Below are 26282 nucleotides of genomic sequence, written 5' to 3'. Positions count from 1 at the left end.
AACCTTCTTTCTGAGGAGAGGCTAGTGGGTTTGAACCGCCAGCCTTCTGGTTAGCAGTCAAGTGTCTTAGGCACTATGCTACCAGAGCTCTCTCTCTCTCTCTATATATATAAGAGTTAGTGGTTTTAAATTGTAATTGTTTTTGTTAACACATACATTGAAGTAGATAATTTCTAAATTCATATGATGATGTTGCTATTTCTTTTTAATTAATCTCATACCTCTTATAAGATCCGTGTGAATCAAAGTGGACATTGCATATAAAGTGATTAAAAATAATGACTGTAAATCTAGTAGATCTTTAACATTGTATGAATTTTGATGATCTCATCTCCTTTTCTAACCTCAGTGTTATGACTGTTGGAATCCTAGATCCTTGATTGATATGGGGGCAGAGATTTTTGGAAACAACCTGTGTGCCTTGGTTCCTCATTTCCCTCATCAGAAGAATAACCATCATTTGTTGAATGGATTCTTGCTATTTGGTGGTGTAATGCCCAAAGCACTTGACTGATAACCAGAAGGCTGACAGTTCACCCCACCAGCCACTCCTTGGAAGGCAGTCTGGGCAATCTACTTCTGTAGTGATACTGCCTCGGAAACCCAAGGAGGGGTTGCTATGAGTCAGATCTGACTCAATGGCAGTGAGTTTGGTTTTTGGTTTTCTAATGAATACTTAATATACACTATATTTCATAGACTATACAAGGTAGGAGTCATTATCCCCATTTTATAGGTGATGAGACTGAGTCATAGGAAAATTAAGTAACAGACCCAAAGATACACATAGTAAAATGGAAGAAGTAAGAGCTGTCTTACCTCAAAGTTTTATTCTAATCACTAAAACCTTAAGCAATTAAAAAAATATTTCTATAATTTTATGACACTAGTGGCATGGCTATGATTCTTATATATAGTGCTCAGAATGATCAGTTTATTCTGACATGATTAATCTGGAAAGAAATAATTGAAGAAGCAATTACTGCAATTCAGACCATAAGTGGTAGACTAACAAGAGTAATAGTATAAAAGCTTCAGGTCAAAATCACATAGATGCTCATTTTCCATATTAAGTTCAAGTCTGATCATTTAAAGGGAGGCACATCTGAAATGAAAAAAAAGTAAGGAAAGTCTCTGTTTTAGGTGGGAAATGATACCTTCTCCACCTGGGAAGGAAGTTCCAATTATGGTTTTATTACATCATTGTAGTTCCAATGCTTGATATGAATGACAAAAATCTTTATATTGAAAGGCATGAAACTCAATTGTTTACTAAGCAAAAACATTAAAAAAAAACTGGTTATCTTATCATATAAATCATTAAATAGAGGTATAAAAACACAAAGAACATTAAAAATTCTCACCACCAGAAGATCAAATACTATGCCTTTTAAGTAATAATATTAATTTTGAAAGAAAAGAGAACAATTTAGGGTAACTTTTGAATTAAGGTACACTTTAGCAGAAAGGAGAAAGCTACAAACTTTTTATAAAAGAAGATATAAAAAGAAAATGAAAGTCACTGATATTTCACTTAGGTTACTACAAATTTAAATGGTGAGCTGATGATACAACTTTAAAAACTGCTATCAATCAGCATATGAAGTATCTTCATTAGAACATTAGACATGGTGACATTACAAGAACAGTGAAATTAAGAGAGATGCTTTTCCAAATTTTACAAGTGATTAAAGTGTGCAAGTGAAAATTATGCATAATGTTTTCTAGCAAGTTATAGCCAAAATGCCATAAAGATTCATTCTATGCCATTGTCATTCAATCTATGACAGCAATAGTGCTTGATAAGTGATAATTTCTAGTATACAACTTTGTAGATAAATTTAAGTAAGAAAAAAAAGGCAGTATTTTTGCTCCATATAGGTTTGCTTGTTCCCATTCAGTTCTGTCATATACCATGCTTTGTTCATTCTACCCTCCTGTCCTTTGTGATCAAAACTAGGGGGCCTTCGGAAACTCTTACCTAAGGACAACTATTTTAAGCCTGGCTGTCACATTTCATCTTCATATCTTAAAAGAGGGCAACATGCACACAAATCCACCCAGTTTTCTTAATGGTCTGTTTTATTATTTTTAGATTTTTGGTGACATCACTTAAGAATAGTGCATTGGAAACTTCTGAATGACTAAATCTACCAGACAGACTGGTGTGTCAAGAAAAAAACTCAAGGCACAGTCAACTGCAATCAACGATGATCAGAATAGGAGTATGAGATTCAACGGTAAAGAATCTTCTAAATCCACCAATTGCAGCTTACCCGGCTCTGTGTTTGAGCTTTTTATCTAGGATCCCATCTCTGGAAACAAGTTTATTAAATACCAAAATGCCAATCACCATGTTGACCTGTCAAACAGAAACAAAGGTTGACCTTTCAATGATACTGAAGGAAATTAGGTTCCTGTTTTTCCTGAAAACCATGTTATATCACTTTACAACCACCACAGATTCATAGACTCACTATATGAAAAAACAAAAAACCATCGAATTCACTGCCATCAAATTGTTTCCAACTTAGAGCAACCCCTCCTTGGGTTTACAAGGTGGTATCTTTACAGAAGTAGATTGCTCAGTCTTCCTTCCAAGGAGGGTCTGGTGGGTTTGAACCACCAGCCTTCTGGTTAGCAGTCAAATGCCTTAGGCACTACGCCACCAGAGCTATATGAAGCACTTCACAAATGTTTTATAAGTGCATAAAGGAATAAGAAGCAATTTAACAGTGGTGTGTTACTTTAAACTTTTAAGAACACTTAATTTCCAAGCTTTGCAGTTAACACAGGAGAAATTAACCTTTAATTGCCTAATGTTTAAATGGTACCATACTAAGCCAATCTGGCTTTCTTCTCTCTCCCTAGTCATCGCTGAATAAAATCATTTGGCTAAATGAGTTTTATCCTATGCCTGAGTGTCAAAAGATTTTGAGCCATAAAGTGTGAGGCTAGGGTAAGCCTAGGAAGCTAGTGGTGCTGACAATATGTTTTTTTTCCCCAGCAGAGAGGATATAATACCAAATTGCTCATGCTGTGTGGCTAGCCTCCCATGTGGGGTGGGGAGCATTTTGACTCACCTGCTTCTCTAGGCAAAATGGAAAACTTATTCAGCTCACCACAATCCCTTTAGAAATGGCTATGAACACCTTTTTTAACAATGTGCTCTATTGAATACTTCTTGTCATTTTTGTTCTAAGACTCTCTTGCTCCCACTTAAAAGGTCTTTTGCATAATACAGCTGAAATGAAATCACACATATTTTTTCTTTCTCAACTATAATTGTGTTACAAAAAAAAAAAAAACCTATGGAGATAGCTGTGGTCTATTTATGATGAGGGGGAGCTCTGGTAGCATAGTGGCTAAGGCACTTGACTGCTCACCAGAAGGCTGGCGGTTCAAACCCACCAGCCACTCCTCGGAAGGAAGGTTGGTCAATCCTACTTCCGTAGTGATACTGCCTCGGAAACCCAAGGAGGGGTCGCTATGAGTCGGGGCCGACTTGACGGCAAACAACAATAACAACAACAATATGATGAGGACCCATGGTTCTCTAACCTACCTGCACTTTATGATAAAGGAACTCAGTACAATGCTGACACCAAAATGATCATGGAAAAATATTTCCTTACTTTGTCTTCCTTGCCATTTTGCTTTGTGATTCCCAGGCAACAGAATCTTGGTGCTTTCCCAGTGCAAACAGGAAAGCTTTACATTAAGAGTATTGATTTACATAAATCTATTTTAAATTAAATAGGATGACTAGTTAAGAAAAAGGGAAAAGTGCTGCACTCTGGATAGATAAAATACAAGGTGAAATCTGTTTAACTATTGATGTAAGGAAGATCCAAAGCATTTCTGGTAGGTAGGATTTAGGAGGTGTCATTCTTCATAGTTTCCTTCCTGATAAATACTATTTAATCAAGAGAAAGACTTATTTATTTTTTGGACTTCTCATTATTTAAACTGAGAGAGATGGTGTATTCCATGGATTTTATTAATCTACAACTTAAGCATGAGGGAGTTTATCACTACACCAAAGACTGTGGTGTTTCAATTATAGACATACTCTTTGTGTTCTTGATTTTAGAGTCAGATGTACATTAACCTAGTAGGTTACAGAAATAACTCAGTTGATTAAATAAAAATCTGATGTAGCAGACAAATATGTGTCTGGTAGTTTTGATTTCCCTGTGTTCTTTTCTAAAATTCCTGCACAGATTTTTCCCTGTGAACCATGGATAGTTTCTCCTTGTTATAGTTTATGGGAAACAGAGCAAACTTTAAAGAAAACAAAAGTCACATGGCAGAGTTATTAAAGAGATGTCACTAGCTTCTAATATATTGAATGAATCATTTGAAGAACCAAAGGGTAATTTTCCAATTAGAAATCTAATTGCACAAGCCATATCGATTTTTGTATTCAACTCAGATCATTTCTTTCCTCCTTTATTCAAAGACTTGTTGGGCAAGTAAGATTTACAATCAATAAATTCAGAGAGACAAAAGTAAATTGGTAAGAAATTTTGTTACTATAATTGAAAGTGTTAAGGAATTATCTTTTAAATTATTATGCATAACATATGGCATTAGTTCTTACTGGGGGTGATTTTGAGCACCACTGCACTTCGGGCAATGTCTGGAAACATTTTTTATTGTTGTAACTGGAAGACTTTACTAGCATCTGGTAGGTAGCAACCAGGGATGCTGACAAACATGTTACACTGCACAAGGCAGTCCCCACAATGTCAGTAGAGGTGAAGTTGATATCTCACATACAGATGCATATTTTCTCTTTTATAGGTATTTAGTAGTGAAAGGCTTGAAGGGATCTCTCCATATTAACAACTACATAGACTGTACACCAAAAAAAAAAAAAAAACTCACTGCTGTCGAGTCAGATCTGACTCATAGCAACCCCTCTTTGGATTTCCGAGGTGGTATCACTACTGAAGCAGATTGCCTGACCTTCCTTCCGAGGAGTGGCTGGTGAGTTTGAACTGCCAGCCTTCTGGTTAGCAGTGAAGTGCCTTAGGCACTATGCTACCAGAACTCCATATAATAGCATAAATGTGAAACGATAATAAATGTTGAATTCTATCCATTACAAGGGATAATTTATTCAAGCTTACACTTTTTTATAAATCTGAAATTACTATAAGAGAAATCCCACATTCCTAAGTTTAATATTCTTCAGCATTCAAAATAAGAATACTTTAGAGTAATAATTGATTGAATTGATATTCATATCAAGAAATAATTCACTGAACTGTAAAATTTCTATATAATAAATACACACTACCAAAACTGTTGTTCTAATTTAAATAAAATTGTCTCTCTTTCCTAAAAAAACAAAATAAGTTGATTTTGACGTTTACCAGGACAACAGCAGCTGCAGGTCCGACAAAAGCGTAGAGTAGTCCTCCTTCAAGAGAGAGCCAGCAGCTGAAAATAACATTAGATAAAAACTAACAAAAATTAGTGATAAGTATTAAACACCTATAATGTGATACAAATAATTTACATCATGCATTAGCCTTGGAACTTTGACACATTTCAAGGGTTTTCAATTAAAAAAAAAGGTAGAAGTGGAAAAGGCTAGAATTAGAGCATTTCACGAGTGAGCAATGCTATAGCTCTCACTGAAAAGAAACTTATGGTACAAGGCCTTACTTTCAGGCAGTTAAAATATTTTAGACAAATTAATCTTTCACTGAGATTTCTATACTCATTTTTAGTACAAAGATGACTATTACTTAAGTTTTGTAAAAGGCTGCTTTATACCCCTTACAGAATTTTTCAAATATACTTTTAAGCAAGAACACATTGTTTTAGAGTCTTTGACATTCCATTTACCTGCCCTTCCTTGAGGCCATTGAGACATAGCAAGATATTGGTTCAAAAGCCTTCATTGCAGAGAACGGATAACCTACATTTAGCATGCTTATTTTCTTCCAGTTTTGTTTTTTCCCAGGCTACTTAGAAAATTCACTAAAGATAAGCTTCTGAATAAAAATAAGTACAGCAGTGTTTATTTCAATTATTCAAGTCTCCTAGAGATGTAGAGATGGGGTAACTCATTTAGGTGAAAGCATTCATTCTTTCACAGCATAAGAAAGTGAAGAGGGCATAGGGTTTGGCACTTGAGACCCTGCAGGGTGGCACATGTGCACAAGTATCATCCAAGCAGCCAATACAGGAAAGCCATGCAGTGCCATTTAATCACATCTGGGTGCAAGCAGTTTGCCCATCATTTCATGCATCTATTTTTTACATTTGATCCTTTCCATATTTCTTATCAGTTCACAGAATCTATATGTTGCCATTAGGATTAACAATGAACAATAAATTTTCCATATTTGTTTTATATGTTGTTCTATCACTATATGCATTTGTCAGCACATACAGAATTGTACTTAAATAAAATGAATGTTGCTCTGTGTAAATACATCCTAATTCAAAATTTAATCTAGTACATATATATATATATTTATACATATATATATGCATACACAAATACATATAACTGTGTATACATACACAAATATGTGTGTTGTGTGCATGTGTGTAGTAAGAGTCTGCATTTTGTTATTATTGCTCTTTGCCATAGCTGTAGACAGATCAAATACTACCACTACTAGTCCTTCATGGAGTAGAAAAAAATAATATCTATTTTCTATAAAATACCTGGAGAGAAAGGCTGTAGTCTGATAGAACATGTTAGTTTGGTGTCTCTGGGATTGCCACTAAATTTCCACTGTATTTTGTTTAAGCTAATCTTCAAACTGACATGTATTATTCATTGTATTGTATTAGGCTTTAATTATGAACTTCTTGAAAGTAGGAACCATATCATCTGTAGTCCTACTTCTTTTTTTATTCCCAATACAGGGCTTTTCAAATACTGGATTTATACCAAAATACTAATGATATCATGAAACAGTAATAGCTTAAAGGAAATCATGCTATAATAACCACTACTATATAACATATGCTATCAGGAATTTTTTGATAGATTGCAAAAGGAAGCTAGTGCTGTAATGAAGTAAGTTCTTTTAATCCCTTGAAAGTTTCTTTTGGATGGGCAGGTGAAATTATATCTCTTTGCACATTCCTAATTTGGAAGAATCCATCAGAAAGCCTAATTAGCAGTGATTCCTACCTCCATCCTGATGACAACTAAACAGAATTACACATGAGACTTTAAAACTTAGTTCTCTAATAAGATTACATTTCTTCCCCTATTATCAATTTGTCCCTTAATATGAGATAAGAGATGAAGCAGAATATGAAAATGTATTGTTTTGAATGCAAAATATTAAATATAAACTTTATATAGAAACTTCATCATAGACTTTACCAGCATTACAGCTATGGTTAAGATGGGCTAATGCCATTCATATCCTTTTTATCTATTCTATTTTTGTCTACAGCTCAAGCATTTTCTAGGGTAGAATCTATTGATTCACCTGATCTATTATTTTCAGAATATATTACTGTAACATAGCAACAAAACTTGAACTAATATGACAAAATTTGCTTGATACCAATAGACATTATCTTCAATGAAATTAGAAGCTGAGATCACAGTAATATTTTAGACATAAGTATGCCAAGATTTATTGAGTTTTCTTTTAAAAAAAAAAGTATTTGAGATGGAACTTCCAAAGTAAATATTGAAATATTTAAAAAGTGAAACACACTGATCTTATTAGGAAATACAAAATCAAAACAAGAATTCTGAGCAGTGCTTTAGCCTTTATTCCCTAACCTTTGTGCATTTGAGCTACCTTACGTCATTCTCCTCTGATGGAATTTCTACCAATTGCTAACGACTCAGTGACAAAATGCAAACTATCAGCAGTGCCAACCAAGACTAATGAAACCTATTTGATGATTTGCTTAATTAAAAACCTGATTTATCACTAGGGATGGACTTACTAGTGATCAGTGCCATATCCTTTTGTCCTGGTAAAGCCTACTGATGTGGCCACTACTAATGCTGGTAAACCTGCAAGAAAAACATTGCCACATTTTACATTCAGCTGTAACCACTGTACATACTGACCCAAGAAAAGCCAGGACAAACTTTATGTGCCTAAATCGGAGAGACTACTTTTGGATAAATCACTTTACAAAGTATGTTTCCATTACAAGACTCCTTTCAAGTACAAATATATGAGAGCGACAGCTGGATTTTTAACTCAATGCACTTCTCTGATGTTGCTAGGTTACCACCACATTTGACATGGACTTAAAGGAAACTAATAACAGAAATTTAGTATATCTTTTATGTTATTTTTTCCCTAAGGGTTTACAGTTTTATAGAGGAAATTTATAGTTATGAAATCAGAAAGACAAAAAAATGAATGTTCTGGTGTGATGGAATATCACAGAAGTGGGGCGTTTAGTTAACCACATATTGATCCACATCAAGTTGTACTTAGAGTAAGAGAGAAAAAGAATAAATAAAGCTTAACAGTTAACTCTTTCTTCATGATTTACTTACAATAACAAGAATGTAGGAACAGGATAAATGGGTTCTAAGGGATTGGTTTTTGGATATCCTGGTCATCCTCCTGTAAAAATCCTGAAAGAAGGTCAGATATATGCCAGTTTCTCTTCATGGACGTTTAGGTATGTATAGCTCCAAGCATTGCCCAATTCCACTTTCAATTCAATTACCTGTACACCTGTCCCAGTTACCCATAACTCATTCAAGGACAATTGACCTGCATGTATGTGTTTTGGTGAATAGACCTCAGTCTACTCTATGCTGTTTAAATTGTTTTTATTTCAACTATGCCTTCCTTTCATGCTTGTCTTTTCAGGTTGAGAAAGTACATTGTCTAATCCCTTTATTTTTTTGCCTCCTTTCTGATAACTTCTTTCTTCCAATCATTTTCCCTCCTGACAATGCATTCCTTCTTGAGGTTCAATGATAAGACCTATGGAGAGCATCTCAGGAGGGATATATCACATTTTTAAACAAATACTTGTGATTATTGCCATATAATTTCTTTTTATTTATGTTATTTGTCAAATTCTTAGATTAATTGGAACACTTTTATTAGCAAAAAACAATATTCTCTCCCAGATTGTAACTGAAAACCAAACCCACTGCCATTGAGTTGATTCTGACTCATAGTGACCCCCTCTGGGTTTCTGAGGCAATAAATCATTATGGAAGTAGACTGGCCAGTCTTACTTCTGCAGAACGGCTGGTGAGTTTGAACCACCAGCCATCTGGTTAACAGTCAAATGACTTAGGCACTATGCCACTGTACAATTTGTGTTAAAATAAATAAATCTCTCTAAATTCATTCATTACACTTTCTTATAGTCTAGAACCATGAGTTTAGCTTTTTGTGACTAGGTTGCTAGATGTAAACTTGGACACTAGCTATAAGTTCTCTCTTCAAGATCTTTGATAATAAAGTTAAATAAGGCAGGTACTAATGCAAATTGTGATTCTTTATACTTCATCGAGAAAAGTGTTCATTTACCTGCAGTCTATATTTTCTGGATCTATGATACTAATTCATGAGAAAATGTCCCTCTGATTTAATATAAGCTCAACTTTAAAAGGCCTTTGGCATGGAAACTAGACAAAATTTCATGAAAGTCTAAGAACACATTCTCCAATTTTGTCTTAAATGCTTTCTCCTTTTTCCTGTGCACAGAACCCTAGCACATTAGTCAAACATAATAGATTCTTGCTGAAACCCAATGAATAATCATGAAGTGTCCATGATCCTATCATCCAGGATGAATTATTCTGGTATTGTAATAAGTACTTTATTTGCAATTTCCCAGCTTCTCTCTAACATTCTACTTTCTAGTCTTCTAATACTTTAGGCATTTGCTGTACATTTTGGTCTAAAATTCCTCAGGGTTTAAAACTCAAGGTGAACATGGCTAAAAAGCTGGATTTTTCTAAATCTAACTTCTTAAATTAACTAGGTTATCATTAGAATGAAATGTGTACTCCCCTCAAAAAAAAAAAAAAAAAAAAAAAAAACCTCAATCTCAATGCCATAGAGTCAATTCCTACTCATAGTGACCCCCTTTGGGTTTCCAAGACAGTAAATCTTTATAGAAGTAGATTGCCCAGTCTTCCTTCTGCGGAGTGGCAGGTGGGTTTGAACCACCAATCTGGTTAGCAGTCAAATGCCTTAGGCACTACATCACCAGAGCTCCCAAGAAATGTATAGATCTTCAAAATGTCCATTCCATAGGCAATTTGAGGGAAATTTTAACTAATAAAGACAGCAAAAGCTTACTTAGATCTCAGTCTGACAGCAATTCCATTTTTTTTCTGCTTGAGGACATCCATGACCAGAAGTGAGATTTCATTCATTCTTTAAACAGCTCCCTTCCTTTCACCTGAATAGCTTTAGACTTTAATTGTTTTGCAGTCTCTTGAAATGGGCTGCCGAAAGTTTTTTTTGAGAAGAATACATGTCCAGTGATCCAAAATGTTTTAGGTCCTAAATGTTCTAGGACATTTTGTATTTTCAGAAAATATTTATAGAGAATAATTTGCTTTTCCACCTGTATAAATCTCTAGTCTCATCTCACACTTTGGGTACTGCTGATTGTCAACTGACTAGCTCTGTGGTTATTCAATAGTTAACACTTTTTTAAAATTCCACATAACCAATAAATGTTCAAAAATATATTCCCACTTCCCCATCACAAATTAGACACAAAGAATAGCAGCTTGGGCATAACTGCTCACTACTGCTGCATGACATAAGTATTCAAAGTTACTTTAACAAGACTGTAAAAGGGCATATTAATATGCTTACCCCATCCAAGGCACAAAAAGCGTTTCCTTATCAGTCGTGTCCTAATTTTTCCAGTTACTGCCATATATGACTGCCACGCCTCAGTCAAAACCCAACAGAATGAAGCCAGGAAGAAAAAGTGCAAAAATGCAGTGGTGGTTGTACAAATGCTCTGTGAAAACAAACAAGATTCACAATGAATACAGGAGAGGAGATCATTCCTCCTTCACAGATTTGTTGATCTCCAAGTCATTACTTTTATTTCAAATACAGGCATACCTTGTTTTATGGTGCTTTGCTTTATTGTACTTCTCTGTTATTGAATTTTTTACAAATTGAAGGTTTGTGGCAATCCTGCATTGAGCAAATCATTGGCGTCATTTTCTCAACAGCGTGTGCTCACTTCCTGTCCCTGTGTCACATTTTGGTAATTCTTACAATATTTCAAACTTTGTCACAATCTTATTGTACCCTTAATAGACTACAGTATAGTGTAAACATACGTTTTATATGCACTGGGAAATAAAAAATTTCATGTGAGTCACTTTATTGAAATATTCGTTTTATTGAGATGGTATGGAGCCAAACCCACATATGTCCAATGTATGCATTTATCTACTTCATTTCTGTGACAAAGCCATTATTTGCAGAATTTAGAAACCCTATAGTCTTCCTGCTGTACACAGTATCTATGATAGAAAAAAATATGTCCTACTTCCATTTGTGCATTCAATTTTCTGTGAGGGGAACCCTGTTGGTAAATTTAAACTAAAGGGAGATTAAAATGACTGCTTTACTTGAATTTTTACTTGAAACGTAATTATGGGAATGGTCCTTTCTGGTTTAATTTAAGGTACAATCATCTTGCATAACTACTTTGCCTACATTCTTTATACCCTTCCTTTTTAAGTGAGAATTTTTCTTTGCTGTTTTATCTGTGCTGTTGTTAGGATTACATCTGCAAATGCAACAGCCTTCCAAAAGGAAAAATGATCCACCATTATGCTTCTTTTATACAAGTGTGATATTCAAGATAATATGAAATTACAAGATAAAGTTTGGCTAATAGCCTAGTACAAGAATAACATGTATTTTAAAGGACTTAATACATGGTTTCTGTAGTACTACACTGCAATATGTGTCCTAATAAAATCATTTTGAAAAGCTAATCAAGTCACTAGCAGTACATAGCTATGATTTCATGTGTATTTCTTTATGACATTTAATCACTGTGAATATGCCCACTGTTGGATACTGTGACTCTTCTGCAAAAGGTCTGCAGCTTCATTTTTGTGAAAGCTACTATTTATTTCACTATTGGTATAAATTCTTTGTGTAAACAGTGTTGGAATCCTGTATAAATTAGAACCAGCAACAGAGGTAATTTCTTTCTTTGTCAGTCTCAGTCTTGCTTTGCCTAAAAGTGGAAAAGTAGCAAGACAAAGATAGAACAAAAACAAAAACCATAAAAAAAGAAAAAAAAAATAAAAACCCTACCCCTACCACCTCCACTCTACTCCACTGCTAAAGCAGGATATCTTTTTAGAATCTTTATTTTGGGGACAAAATTATTCATATTATTTGTTTATTCTATTGAAATTCACCAGATGTTAATTTAGCTCTCCAGTTCTTAAAATACTATAAAAAGACTTTACCATGTTTACCATGTTTTCTCACCAATCTGAGGGAAGGATGAGAAATAACATATGGAAGCTACCTGTACTTAAATTGATTTAGTACTTAAGTTTGTGCTTACAAAGATGATCATTTTCAGTACGATAAAATCAAGGATTTCTTGAATACTTTCCCCCATACTTTACTTCAGCCTTGGGCATAATGTAGTAACTATTAACCAATTGTGATTCTTTCTACATATGGGACATACAGATTTTTTTTTTTTTCCAAATTAAGGTTTAAATGTACTGCTTGTCTGTCATTTTCTGTGACAGACAAGCAGTACATCTGTGACAAAGCCATTATTTGCAGAAATTAGAAACCCTATAGTCTTCCTGCTCTAGAGTAGAGGTGGTAGGGGTAGGGTTTTTCTGTGACAAACTCTTGTTTGTCATACTGTGGTGGCATGTGTGTTGCTATGATGCTGGAAGCAATGCCACCAGTATTTCAAGATCTAGCAGGGTCACCCATGGGGAACAGGTTTCAGTGGAGCTTCAAGAGCAAACTAGAGTAGGAAAAGCAGGTCTGATAATCTACTTCTAAAACTTAGCCTCTGAAAACTCCGTGGATCACAACAGAACATTGTCTGATTTAGTGCTGGAAGATGAGCCCCGTAGGAAAGCACTCAAAATACACAGTGGCTGCTACCTCAATGGATTAGATCATACCAATGATCATGAAGACAGAGCAGGATTGGGCAATAGTGTGTTCTATTGAACATGGGACACCATGAGTCTGACGCGATGGCAACTAGCAACAGTAAAACAAAACAACAAACAAAAAACCACTGCCATTGAGTCAATTGTGACTTATAGAGACCTTATAGGACAGAGTAGAAGAACCCCCCATAGAGTTCCCAAGGCTGCACACCTTTATGGAAGCAGGCTGCCTCATCTTTCTCCTGTGGAGCAGCTCATGGGTTCAGACTGCCGAACTTTTGGTTGACATTCTAATCCTTTAACCACTTTGCCACCAGATCTCATTACTAACAATAAACCAAAAAACCAAACTCAATGCCGTTGAGTCTTATCCGACTCATAGCAACCCCTACTGGGGTTTATGAGGTGGTATCACTATGGAAGTAGATTGCCCAATGTTCCTTCTGAGGAGTGGCTGGTGGGTTTGAACCTCCAGCCTTCTGGTTAGCAGTCAAGTGCCTTAGGCACTATGCCACCATCAAGGTTTAAATATATGTGAGCTGCCTACTTTGCTCATTTCTGATTTTCATTCCTGAGCCCTATTTGAATTTCAGAGATAAGTCTACCATGTAATTCCTGAAGACTAGTTATGCTTTCTGCTGCAAAAGACCTCCTTAAAGTGTTTAAGAGTAAAGCTATCACTTTGAAGAGTAAAATGCCTCTGACCCAAGCCATGGTACTTTCAGTAGCCTCATATGCATGTGAGAACTGAACCTCTCATACTTTGGTCATGTTGTCAAAAAGGGCCAGTCGCTGGAGAAGGATAAGACGCTAGGTAAAGTAGAGGATCAGTGAAAAAAGGTAAGACCCTCAGCAAGATGGATTGAAATAGTGACTGCAACGATGGGCTCATTCATGACAATGATTCTGAGGATGGTGTAAGACCAGGCAGTGTTAAGTCCTGTTGTATACAGGGTCACCATGAGTTGAAAGAGACAGTTGAAAGGTACCTAACAACAATAGTTATGCTTTCTAATTCCTATTTTTTCTTATTCTACAGGTTTGTCTCATCTCAATTGTGAATGTGCTAGAAAGCTACTCTTCTGTCAATACAGGGTTGTATCAAACAATGTAAAAATGACTTGAAATTATAGATCTTACATGCTGGAAACAATGAAATTTTATAGGAAGAAAAGAAGATGTTCAATGTCTGTATGCAAGATTTTTAATCTATTCTCTTTATAATATGTTACTAGTTCTAATACAAATTGAAGTACATGTAATTTATTTCAATAATTGGCCACAAGATATGTTGGGAAATGTATTACAACTAGAGAAGCATTCTATTATGGTCAGGTGAATATATTCATACATGCCTAGTAAATGCTTCAAGCATGGAGGGAAAGAGTCTTAACTTAAAAAGCATGCATATTTTGTAAATAGGTCTAAAATCATGTAACTAATATTGTATGAAAATTCTAACAAAAGCTATGATCCTGAGAAGCAGATAATGGAAATTACATTTTGCGTCACCATAATTTGAGAAATGAGTATAAAATTGAAACATTCTATATAATGAAACACATACAGATTAAGTACTGATATGTCATATTTGCTAAGCTATAACAATGCAAATAGATTTTTAAAATATAACTTTTGTAAGTAGTACTTTTAAAATAAACTTCGTTATTTTCCATAATGCCACATCAGCATCAGGGTATCCATATCAATCTTCAGGGATCAGGATTCTTCTATCTTTTCTGCAATATAACTTAAATTCCACATGACCAGTCTTTGTATTTCCTCAGTATTGGTCATTTTTCTTCTTCTATACTTCATGCTCTGATTCTCCTTTTCCATTAAAAGGTTCACATTTTTGCACTTATTCAATTAGCACTACCTCTGGACACAATGTCATGACCTCCAATCTAAGAATTTCTCTTTATTCACTGTCTTTGTGTCTATTCTTGACTCTTGTGATAACAAGAACTTCAAAATTCATCATTCCAAATGTAAATCTCACTAGCAACCTCATGTTGGTCAGACAATTCTGTTCCACCCACCTGTCCAAATCCCAGTCAGGTCCTGCTTCAGAACTGATGTTGACACATATTTTAAAATTTGAAAAGGGATCTAAATTGGTAAACTGAACACTGATTATAACTATCACTCTCACATATCCCCTCACTACAAATTCCTACCATTAAAAGAAAGATTTCTTTAACTAATTTGGAAAAAAAAAAAAGGAAGAAGAAATATAAACCTTGTTGGTCAAGAGACTATGAGAAAGTGCTGAAAAAAAGGGAAACCAATGAAACAACCTGAAAAAGTTATGACAGTCCTACATTGTTGAAAAAGGTAGAATTTTTGCAAAAAAAATGTTCACTGGAAGAAGACATGAAAAGTATGAATGAGTCAAGATACATAGCTAAACTCAGAATTTTCAAATCCATCTAAAAGTAACTCCAGAAAGAAGAAATAGTAAAAATTGGGAGAAAATGCAACATTGAAAAATATGTATTATCAACAAATTTTTCAGAATTTAAAAGATACTCCTGACTATACACATAGACACATGCCTTTATATCTTGTATTGGAATTTGTGAACACCAAGAATAAAGAGAAAAATCTTAAAAGCTATCAGAGTGGAAAGAGAAATTACTTACAAAGACACAAGAATCAGATTGACATAGGATTCCTGGTAAGCAACCCGGGATACAAGACGATGGTGGAATAATACCCTCGATGTTCTAAGGGGAAATAGCTTTGAAAATAGAATTCTACACACAGCCAAACTATTATTCAAGTGAGAGGCAGGAATAAAGGTGTTTTTAGAATTGAGGGAAACTTTGAAGTTTACTACCTCAAAATCTTCTCTGTAAGAATTGCTGGACAATATAAACCAATAGGTATAAAACGAATTCAGGAGTGAATGAGATAAAAGAAGCAATGGGTAGCAAAGAAAGCAAAAAAAATATATATATATTAAGTCTAAATAAATGCTTATTTTAAATTAATTTACACTTGTACATATACAGTTCTAAATAATATCCACCAGGATTAAAAGGTGAAAAAGAGCTGCAAGGGTACAGAGGGAAATAAAAGTGTATTAAGCATTTTTCCCCCCAGAGATTAGAGATACTGATTAAGTGATTATTTTTAGATGACAGAAAAACATGTTTGAGCCTTTCTGTTAATCATGTTATTAAAGTAACTACAAAAAAATGGGAACAAAAAATAAATTTAAGAAAGTTTATAACATGTAGGACATTTTTACAAACCACATAGCAGTGCAATTGGATATCAAAATTAAAATTCTCTATCCCTGGAAATGAAAAGAAAATGCTGCAAAATAATTTATGAATTAAAAAGCTAAATTATAAACTGGAACTCAAAAATAATAAAGAAAAATACATAAAAACTTGTGAAATTTAGCTATGACAGTACTTGGGATACTTATAGCATTAAGAAGATGGAAAACAAAAGAAATTTAACTAAATAGGCCACTTAAAAAAAATAAAAGGAGGGATTTAATAAAAAATAAGAGCAAAAGGAATACAATGTACAATCAAAAATAGTAATATTGATCTATTACACCAAACTGACTCTAAAAGGCCAGTAAAGCAGCCAAACTTCTGGCAATTATGGTTTTCAAAAGGTGTGGGAGATGACAAAACAAATAACATTAAGAATGAAAAATGTTATTAAAACTATATTAAAGAATATCATTTACTGTCTGTACATAAAAGTGAAAAGTTACATAAAACTAATATTCTACAAAAACATAAATTGTCAAAATGGCTCAAAAAATTGAAGTAATCTTAGATAAAACTTAATGGGAATAAAAGAACTATTCCTTTGAAAACAAGAAAATATTTAGGTAAATGTACAGGTAAGTTCTACATTCCCATTTTCTAAAATTTTCTGGGCCACAGGAAATAATTAGAAGTATCCAATTCATTAAACATAGTCCGAATATAATGCATACTAAAAGAAAAAAGAATACTGTCAGCCCCTTTCACTTGTCAACATGAATGTAAAAGTACTAAATAAAATTCAAATCCAGAAATATAATAAATGCATACATTCTTAATAAATAAGGGTGTGTCTACCAATGCAGGATGACTCAACATTAAAAATAACTTCCAAGTAATTTATGATATTAACAGATTAAAGTAGAGAAGCCATGTGATCATATCAATAAATGTGATATGATAAAATTCATACAACCAATGATCATTTTTTAAAAAATAAACCTTATTTTAAAATAAACATTATTACAAATTATGAAAACAGGAGAATACACTGAGCAAAAGGTATCTCAGAATTTATAATGAAAATTGTATTTAATATTGAAACATTAGAAGCATTACCCTTAGCCATGAAGAGAAGGATACCCACTGTCACCCCTGCTACTACTACTAAATGGTACTGGAGTTCTTCACAAAATTTAAACAAACAAAAAAAAAAATAATTGGAAAAGAAGACATAGCATTATCGTTACAGCAGACAACATATCCTTACTAGAAAATCAGGAGAATCAAATTTTAAACAATTATAAATAATAAATAACAAAGTGGCTGGATGCAGGATCAACACACAAAGCTTATATTTCCTAAATACTGATATCAATGTACAAAAAACTAATTTTCATATACAACATCATTTGGAAAAATATAATACCAAATTTCTGTTTGAACATGATAGTTTTATCTCTGTTTTTGCTCCCAAATTACACTAAAATAACCAAGTTTTTAATACTACAAGGAAATAGAGAATAAGCAATAGACAATAGTGGACTCAGTACACGTTCAGAAAATATTGAGAAAGAAAGTGTAGGTGACATCACTGAGTAGAGAAAATTAGAGCTTAAGGGGCTCTAAGGTATGGGATGTGGTGATGGAAATATTGATTACAATAGAACTAGTTCATTAGTCAGATGTTCTAAAGGATTTAATACTTGAAAACAATAGGTGCCACAAACAGAGGACACAGACTTGCATTGGGGCTTAAAAACACAGGACTGATTGAAAATTCTACATATGGAATGATTGAAACTCTGTTTTTTCCACACCCAACACCGCCCAGCATTGTCACTCGTAGGTTTTGAGAATTACATCCAACCAGATAGAGCGTCATAAGACATTTTAGGGTCTTGCTCTTATATGTGAATACACAGCCTTTCTCTTATATAAATAGGCAAGCAACAAAAGCAACCATTGCCGTGGAGTCGGACCCGACCCGTAGCGACCCCTCCTTGGGTTTCCGAGGCAGTATCACTACAGAAGTAGATTGCCCAATCTTCCTTCTGGGGAGTGGCTGGTGGATTTGAACCGCCGGCCTTCTGGTTAGCAGTCAAGTGCCTTAGGCACTATGCTACCAGAGCTCCCATATAAATAGGCAGGCAGGGATAATCAAGATAACTGAGAAAAAGAAAAATATGGGGTGGGGGGAGCAGGAAGGAGCAGGAAGGAAGGAAGAATGGAAACAGGGAACCCAGGGAGGAAATGGGAAAGTGCTGTTACATTGAGGGGATTGCAACCAATATCACAAAACAAAATGTGTACAAATTGTTGAATGGGAAACTAATTTGCTCTGCAAACTTTCATGCAATCTAAACAAACAAGCAAACAAAAAACTCATCGCTCTCAAGTGGGATCCCACTCATAGCGACTCCTCTTTGGGTTTCTGAGGCAATGTCACTATGAAAGTAGATTGCTCAATCTTCCTTCAGAGGAGTGGCTGGTGGGTTTGAACCTCCAGCCTTCTGGTTAGCAGTCAAATGCTCTAGGCACTATGCCACCAGAGCTCCTAATCTAAAATTAAAAAAAAAAAAAAAGGAAGAAAGAAAAGGAAGGAGGAAAAAGAGACAACAGAGTGAATAGAAAAGTTTAAAAATTAAAAAAAAAAACTTCGAAAAGACCAAATTCTTCAGAAAGTGAGAGAAGAAATTGCATATTTAAAGCAAAAGTAGTATCAGAAAAAAAAAGAAAAGATCCTTTTTATGATAAGTACAAAAACTATAAAGTATGTTTAAATAAATTTAACAAAAATGCATGGGAACTTTTAATGTGGAAAATTATAACATTTTATTGAAAGACATAAAAGACCTGAATAAGTGGAATACATGCCATGTACTTGATTGGGAGTCTTAATATTATATAAATGTCAATTTCCTAATATTCAAGGCATTTCCCATTAGACCTTAATCAATTTCTCTTTTAGTTTAACAAGCAAATTCTAAAAATTATAGAGAAAATCAAACCCAAAAAATATTCTAGAAATCTGAAAAGAAGATAGCAAGATAAAGGTTTTCCCAATGATATAAAACAATAATATGTAGTCAGGTCACCATCACCTCATTTTGTATATGAGGAAGACGCAGTTTAGAAAGGCTAAGTAGTTTGGCCAATATGACAAGGAATGCGGAGCAGGATTCAGATATTTTCTGTTATTTCAGAGTTTGTGCCTTTCCTGAACTATTTCACAACGCAGTTTGACAATATTTTACGTGCATTTTGTATTCTAATCTCCACAGTCTTCTTCAACTTTCTGAAGTCCCAACTTCCAACCTTCTCTCATGTCAGGTGCCCTTGCCTTCTACTGCATGGAGAGAAACAGATGAGATATATTTTAAAATATCTTTGCATTTTCTGAGTCCACACCTTGAAATTTCTCCCTGTCTTCATCCATTCCCTCTTCCTCCCCAAAGCAGTTCCATCCTCTTCCAGGAGTAATAGAAGCTAGAAGTCCCTGGAGTCACATTGCCTGGGTCCACACACTCACTTTTTCACTTACTAATCATACTCAAAATCTGACTCTCTTTCCTCACCTGTAAAATCAGGATAATAATAACACCAACCTCATAGGATTATTATAAGGATTAAATGACACATAAAATAACTTTAAAAGGAACTTGATACATAGTAACTACTCCTGCTCCCATATTTTGTCAACTCTATATTCTTTACTTTGTTATATTTTTTATTGGAATGTAGAACAAATCTCTTAAACTATAAAGATGATGACATCTCTATCTTAAATGAACAAAGCAACCTCCTTTTCATTGGTTTCCCCCACTGGTCCTACCACTCTCTTTCCAGTCATGGTTAAATATCTTGAAAGGTTAAGCTACATATTCACTTCACTATTGGCTCACAGCTTTTCCTCTGGCCATTTGCTTCTTCCTTAAATTGTCCTCCTATGGAAATCTCCCATGCCCTTCTCATTTCCAAAGCTAAAACATGGGATGTTCTTAGTCTGCTATAAAAAATAGGGCCTCAATACTTTCAATTACAAAATAAGTTACTCTTACTATCTTTAAAATCTCTTCGCTCTAAGATTCTACACTGTGATTATCTTCTCTGTTAATAGTCTCATTAGGTATCCACTTCTTGAATTAATTATTTGTTGTTGTTGTTATGTGTCGTAGCATCAGACCCAACTCATAGCGACCTCTCCTTGGGTTTCCCAGGCAGTATCACTACAGAAGTAGATGGTCCCATCTTCCTTCCAAGGAGTGGCTGGTGGGTTTGAACCACCAGCCTTCTGGTTAGCAGTCAAGTGCCTTAGGCACTACATTTTCCCAGGAAATTATCCATTTCTAATTCAGATTTTCCATTGTATATTATGCTGCCTTATAAGTGTTAATAAATATATATTTTTTTTCATTTCAAATGTAGCTTACCTACATTTTTCTATTTTTTATTAGATACTTCAGAGAGGTGTGTTTTATTAATTTTCAAAAAATCTTAAAGATACTTCTACTTTGAAAAAAATACATTTGTAGTAATACAGTGAGGAATTTCTTAAGAGTGTGAGATATACATATACATACACACACACACACACACACACATTTATTTGTTTATTTATTACTGCCTCTATTTGGAAGATTTCCAAGAATTCTAAAAGCAAAATACAAAATACTATGTTTACCTTTTTCCCAAACTTCAAATGAATCAGAGAAAGGATGCTAGCATTTAAAAAGTAAGCAAACCCAGACATCTATTCTGTAAGCATTTAAAAAAAAAAAAATGTGAGACACATGATGCAAAAAAAAAAAAAAAACCTACTTAGAATATAAATACAGAGAACATTGCTTTTACTAGAAATGCAAAAACTACATTGTTTAGATGAATCACTTCAGGACAATGTTTAGAACCTCTCAAACAGTATCAGTATCTAAGTACTCTAATTGTGGTATTCATGGAGAAATTCAGAATTATGTGCTGTAATTGCAGCATTTCAATAAACTCAGAGGAACTAAAGTAATTCCTCCATATGAAGCATTTTTATTTCAATTATTAATTTCTTCCATTCATGTGCTGATTTGTCTTTAATAAATGCATTAGTAATATGTAGATCTCAGTATTCCCATAAGTTAAAAACATGCACAAGGACACACAGATATAATTCGAGGACACATCAGTAACTCCTTACATCTCAATGACACTATGGGAAGAAATCCTGGCTCATCATCATAGTAGCTTCAAAACCAGTCCTTGAAAGGCTAGCCTAATGATTGCATATTTTTATTATTCAGAAGATTGCAGTTTTAACAGGGCAGAAATGAACTACTGTGAGGATAAATAAAATAATAGATCAAAAGTGCTTTGCACAAAGGTAATGCAAACTTCATACACAGTAAGCACCCAATAAATGATAGTTATTAATAATGTCACAATTAAAGACATAGTCAAATACATATTGATATTTTTTATTTGCCAAAAAGCATGAATGAAGACATTCAATTGCATTTTAAGATGTGATAAGAAAAGTAACATATGAAGCACCTACTTTGCTTTAAACAGCAATTCCACAGCAGTGTTGTAAAGTAAATATTTTAGGAAGGAGGAAATCAAGCACAGAGAGGAAAATAACTTGTCCAAAACTGCACAAGTAGCAAGTGAAGAAGCTTGTACTCTCCACTACAATATGATGCCTTGTGAATGAATGACCATGATTTTGCTAATGTTTATTTTGATATGGTAATGTTATTTAATTTTAAACCACCATAAATTACTTCTGGAATAATGCAGTGTATAGAAAATAATAAATATGTATTGTTGTTGTTTTTGCTGTTGTTAGGTGCTGTCAAGTCATCTCTGACTCATAGCAACCTTATCTATGCACAACAGAATGAAACACTGTCCAGTCTTGTGCCAGCCTCACAATCCTTACTATATCTAAGCCCATCATGGAAGCCAGTATGTCAACTCATCCCGTTGAAGACCCTCTTCTTTTTTGTTGACCCTCCACTTTACCAAGCATGATATCCAGGGAATGGTCCCTTCTGACAACATGACCAAAGTAGGTGAGACCAAGTCTGGTCATTCTCGTTTCCAAGGAACATTCTGGCTGCACATCTTCCAGGACAGATTTGTTAGTTCAATTGGCAGTTCATGGTACTTTCAGTATTCTTCTCCAACACCACAACTCAAAAGCAGCAAGTCTTCTTTGGTCTTCCTTATTATTGTCCAGCTCTCACATGCATATGAGGCAACTGAAAATACCATGGCTTGTGTCAGGTACATCTTAGTCTTCAAGGAGACATCTTTGCTCTTCAGCACTTTAAAGAGGTCTTTTGCAGCAGATTTGCCTAGTGCAACATGTCATCTGATGTGTTGGCTGCTGCTTCTATTGGTGTTGATTGCAGAACCTAGTAATATGAAATCTCTGACAACTTCAATCTTTTTTACATTTATTGTGATGCTGCTTATTGGATGAGTTGTGAGGATTTTTGTTTTCTTTATGTAGACGTGTAATCCATACTGCAAACTGTAGCCTTTAATCTTCATCAGTGATTGCTTCAAGTCCTCTTCACTTTCAGTAAGCAGACTTGTGTCATCTGTATATCGCAGGTTGTTAATGAGTCTTCCTCCAAACCTGATGCCACATTCTTCTTCATAGAGTCCAGCTTCTCAGATTATTTGCTGATTGAATAAGTATGGTGAAAGGATACAACCCTGACACACTCCCTTCCTGACTTTAAACCATACAGTATCCCCTTATTCTCTTTGAATGACAGCCTCCTAGTCTATGTACAGGTTCTTCATGAGCACAATTAAGTGTTCTGGAATTCCCATTCTTCTCAATGTTACCCATAATTTGCATGATTCACACAATCGAATGCTTTTGCATAGTCATTAAAACACAAGCAAACATCTTTCTGGTATTCTTTGCTTTCAGCCAAGAGCCATCTGACATCAACAATGATACCCCTTGTTCCACATCCTCTTCTGAATCCAGCTTTCATTTCTGGAAGTTCTCTATCAATGTACTGATGCAACCATTTTTGAATTGTCTTCAGCAAGATTTTACTTGTATGTGATATTAATGATATTGCGCAATAATTTCCACATTCTGTGGGATCACCTTTCTTTGGAATGGGCACAAATATGGATATTTGGAATATGTACAAATATATATTATGATGAACAAAAATTATATCATGTGCTAAGTTCTTAATTTCCATATCACCAACTAATATAGAAAAAAATGGACCACTTGCAAATATATTTATGATTATGTAGACTCCATCAACATATCTGGACAGAGTACTTTAAATGCAACCAGATATATGACTAAAATCAGTAGATATCATGACTACAAGCTTCATAATTTCATAAAATTCAATTAATATCTCTGTGGTATTAACAATTCAATCAGAGGCTTTTTGTTAATGTCAATGTATCCATTTTGTTCTCATTCCAAATCTGCTGTTACAAGTTTCATCTACGGAAATGTCATTGGCACACAACTGATGAATGTATTTCATAAACACCAACCACCTAGCCTATGAATTCTTCCCCTTGGTTGTAACAGAAAATAACAATAGAAGAGATATCATGGGATTTATTTTTCTCTAGAAAACTCTTTGGTTCATCATTAATCAATAGCTGCAACACCTGCATAAAAGCTATGAAAAAAAAAAAAAGCTCTGGTAAAGAAATATCACTTTTTCAACCACCTTTTTGAAAAATTTGAGGCAGGTCATTTCTGCATAATGGAAATCTCTGTCATAAGAATGACTTTTATTTTCTATTGGCAAGAAATTGCCAATATAAAATCATGCATGATACAGAATAGTTAATGACTGAAGGAACAATGAAAGCCATCTTAAATATAACTTCCTCAAAGACTTGCAACTCTAATATGCTTAATTTTTATAATTTCACATTAAAATAAAGCATCACTATTCAAAAGAAAATAAATGTAGATAGATGTCAATAGAGATAAAAATCTGTTCACAGATGTCAAAAATATGTATCTTGCAGAAAACATGTTCAAAATTTGAAGACCTTGGAAGGTTTGCCAAGCATAACAGGAAAATTTGATTTTTTGAAATGTGTCCTTTGTGAATCCAAACATTTGTACATCAAACACAGCAGATGCTTCATTTATACACTGCTATCTCCAGGCTTAGGAAATAAAAATATTATTCAAAATAAAATATAATTAAGTCACTTGCTAAATAAAGGCAAGAGTTCAACTAAAGCTTCACTAATAATTTAGAAACTTCAAAATGTGTTGTAAGCTCCAAGATACCTTCAGGAATTGATTCACACTGTGCCCTGTACCTGTAAAAGAAATCAGGTGTTGGTAGCTTTATACTCTCTTATGTATTCAGACATCCTTTCCCAGCCTACAAGCACCATAAATGGTCATTCAAAACAGAAAGATAATAATAATGCAAATATTAAGTGGTCTTCAAGTTGTGACAAGCAGAGCAAACAAGCCCTATCACCAAGTTGCTAGGATTTCTGGGCTTTGAAAATGTTTCTTTGATGACTTTGGAAGGCAGAAGAAGATAACAATGTTTTTCTTTCAAGAAGATATTTATTTGTTTTGTTTACCAATAGCCCTGCTGGAGGCACAAGACTGTGTTAATGTAGAATTAAAGCAATTTTTGATTCAGAGGCAGCATTGTGTGAAAAGGTCTTAGGTTTTCAGATGTGGACCAGTGATTCTCAACCTTGGCTGAACATTGATATCACCCGGGGAGCTCTAAAAAAATACAGATACATTTATGTTGTCCCTCAAGACTCTAAAGTAATTGGTCTGGGGTGCAGCCTGGGCACTGGAGTTGTTAAGGCTCCCTGATGATTCTAATGTGTCCAGGGTTCAGAATCAACAACTTAGACAGACATGGACTGACTCATGCAGTTGAATCTACCAAATGTATGACCTTGCACAAATTATTCAATTTCTCTTAGCTTTAGTTTTCATCCATAAGATGGGGTGAAATACCAACCATGTAGAGCTATTGTAAGTATAACATATAATAAATACAAAGTGCATAGCTCTTGATGAGTCTTCAAAACAATGCTTATTCCACATATTCTCAACCTATTACAGTGATATGTCTGCACTTAGCCAGTTCCCAAAGTTTTAGAAAAACTAACAAATTCATATTTTTATTTAGAATGCCATTAGAACTGATAGGCAGATAACAACATCATGAAAACAGAATTAAATGGTCATACTAGGAAGAACTAACAATGATATGTGGGTTTTTAAAAAAAAAAAAAAAAAAACATCGAAAGAGCAAAAAACAGAGTTAACAGTATCCTCGGCAGTGTTCAGGAAGAAAACAGACTATCATTTGATACTCATGTCCTCTGCTTCTCTCTAAACGCTTAAGAGAAGTTATCTGCTGCTGCTGAACAACCATGATGGTTAAATTATGCTCAGTGTCATCACTGGGTCTGTTATGGGGTCCTGAGCATGACAGTATGTGGCAATCTCAAAGGATATCTACTACAAAGTATGGTTTAAATCCTGATGTGGTAGTTAAGGTTATGTGTCAACTTGGCTGGGCCTGGTTTTGAGTGGCTGGGCAGCTGGATGTAGTTATTCCCCATGGTGAGAGGGATAATCAACTCCATGATGGAATCTAATGGAGCAGCTGAGTAGCTGCCTTAGGGATGTGGTCTCTTTCCAGTATATAAGCAGAAGCATTGAAAAAGTTCTGCATCTTTTGGCACACTTGAATCCTGCATGTGGCTGAGTTGTCATTCAACAACCTGTCATTTTGTCAGCCAATCATGGGAGTGTTCAAGGACTTAAATCAGTGGCCTATGGTTTGATAATATTGGGACTGAGACTTTTTACTTGTCAACCTTGGGTTTGTCAGCCTCAGCTGCCTGAGTGAAGAAAGCCTCCAGCTTCAGTG

General features: G+C 34.6%; 1 protein-coding gene across 1 annotated transcript in view; it reads right to left on the bottom strand.

Moving 5' to 3' along the window:
- Positions 1-26282, bottom strand: part of ADGRB3 (adhesion G protein-coupled receptor B3) — a 1013812-nt gene that overhangs the window by 68439 nt on the left and 919091 nt on the right. Inside the window, exons 19-22 of the mRNA XM_007945182.1 lie at positions 10815-10965; positions 7945-8014; positions 5382-5448; positions 2277-2362 (exon numbers count right to left, since the gene is read on the bottom strand). Coding sequence (XP_007943373.1) covers positions 2277-2362; positions 5382-5448; positions 7945-8014; positions 10815-10965 — 374 coding nt within the window. The remainder of the gene's footprint in view (positions 1-2276; positions 2363-5381; positions 5449-7944; positions 8015-10814; positions 10966-26282) is intronic.

This window comes from Orycteropus afer, unplaced genomic scaffold (assembly GCF_000298275.1).
Source record: "Orycteropus afer afer isolate SDZICR_OR568_19922 unplaced genomic scaffold, OryAfe1.0 scaffold00133, whole genome shotgun sequence".
Taxonomy (NCBI): Eukaryota; Metazoa; Chordata; class Mammalia; order Tubulidentata; family Orycteropodidae; genus Orycteropus; species Orycteropus afer.
The sequence above is the reverse complement of the archived record's forward strand: the minus strand, read 5'-3'. Positions and strand labels throughout refer to the sequence as shown.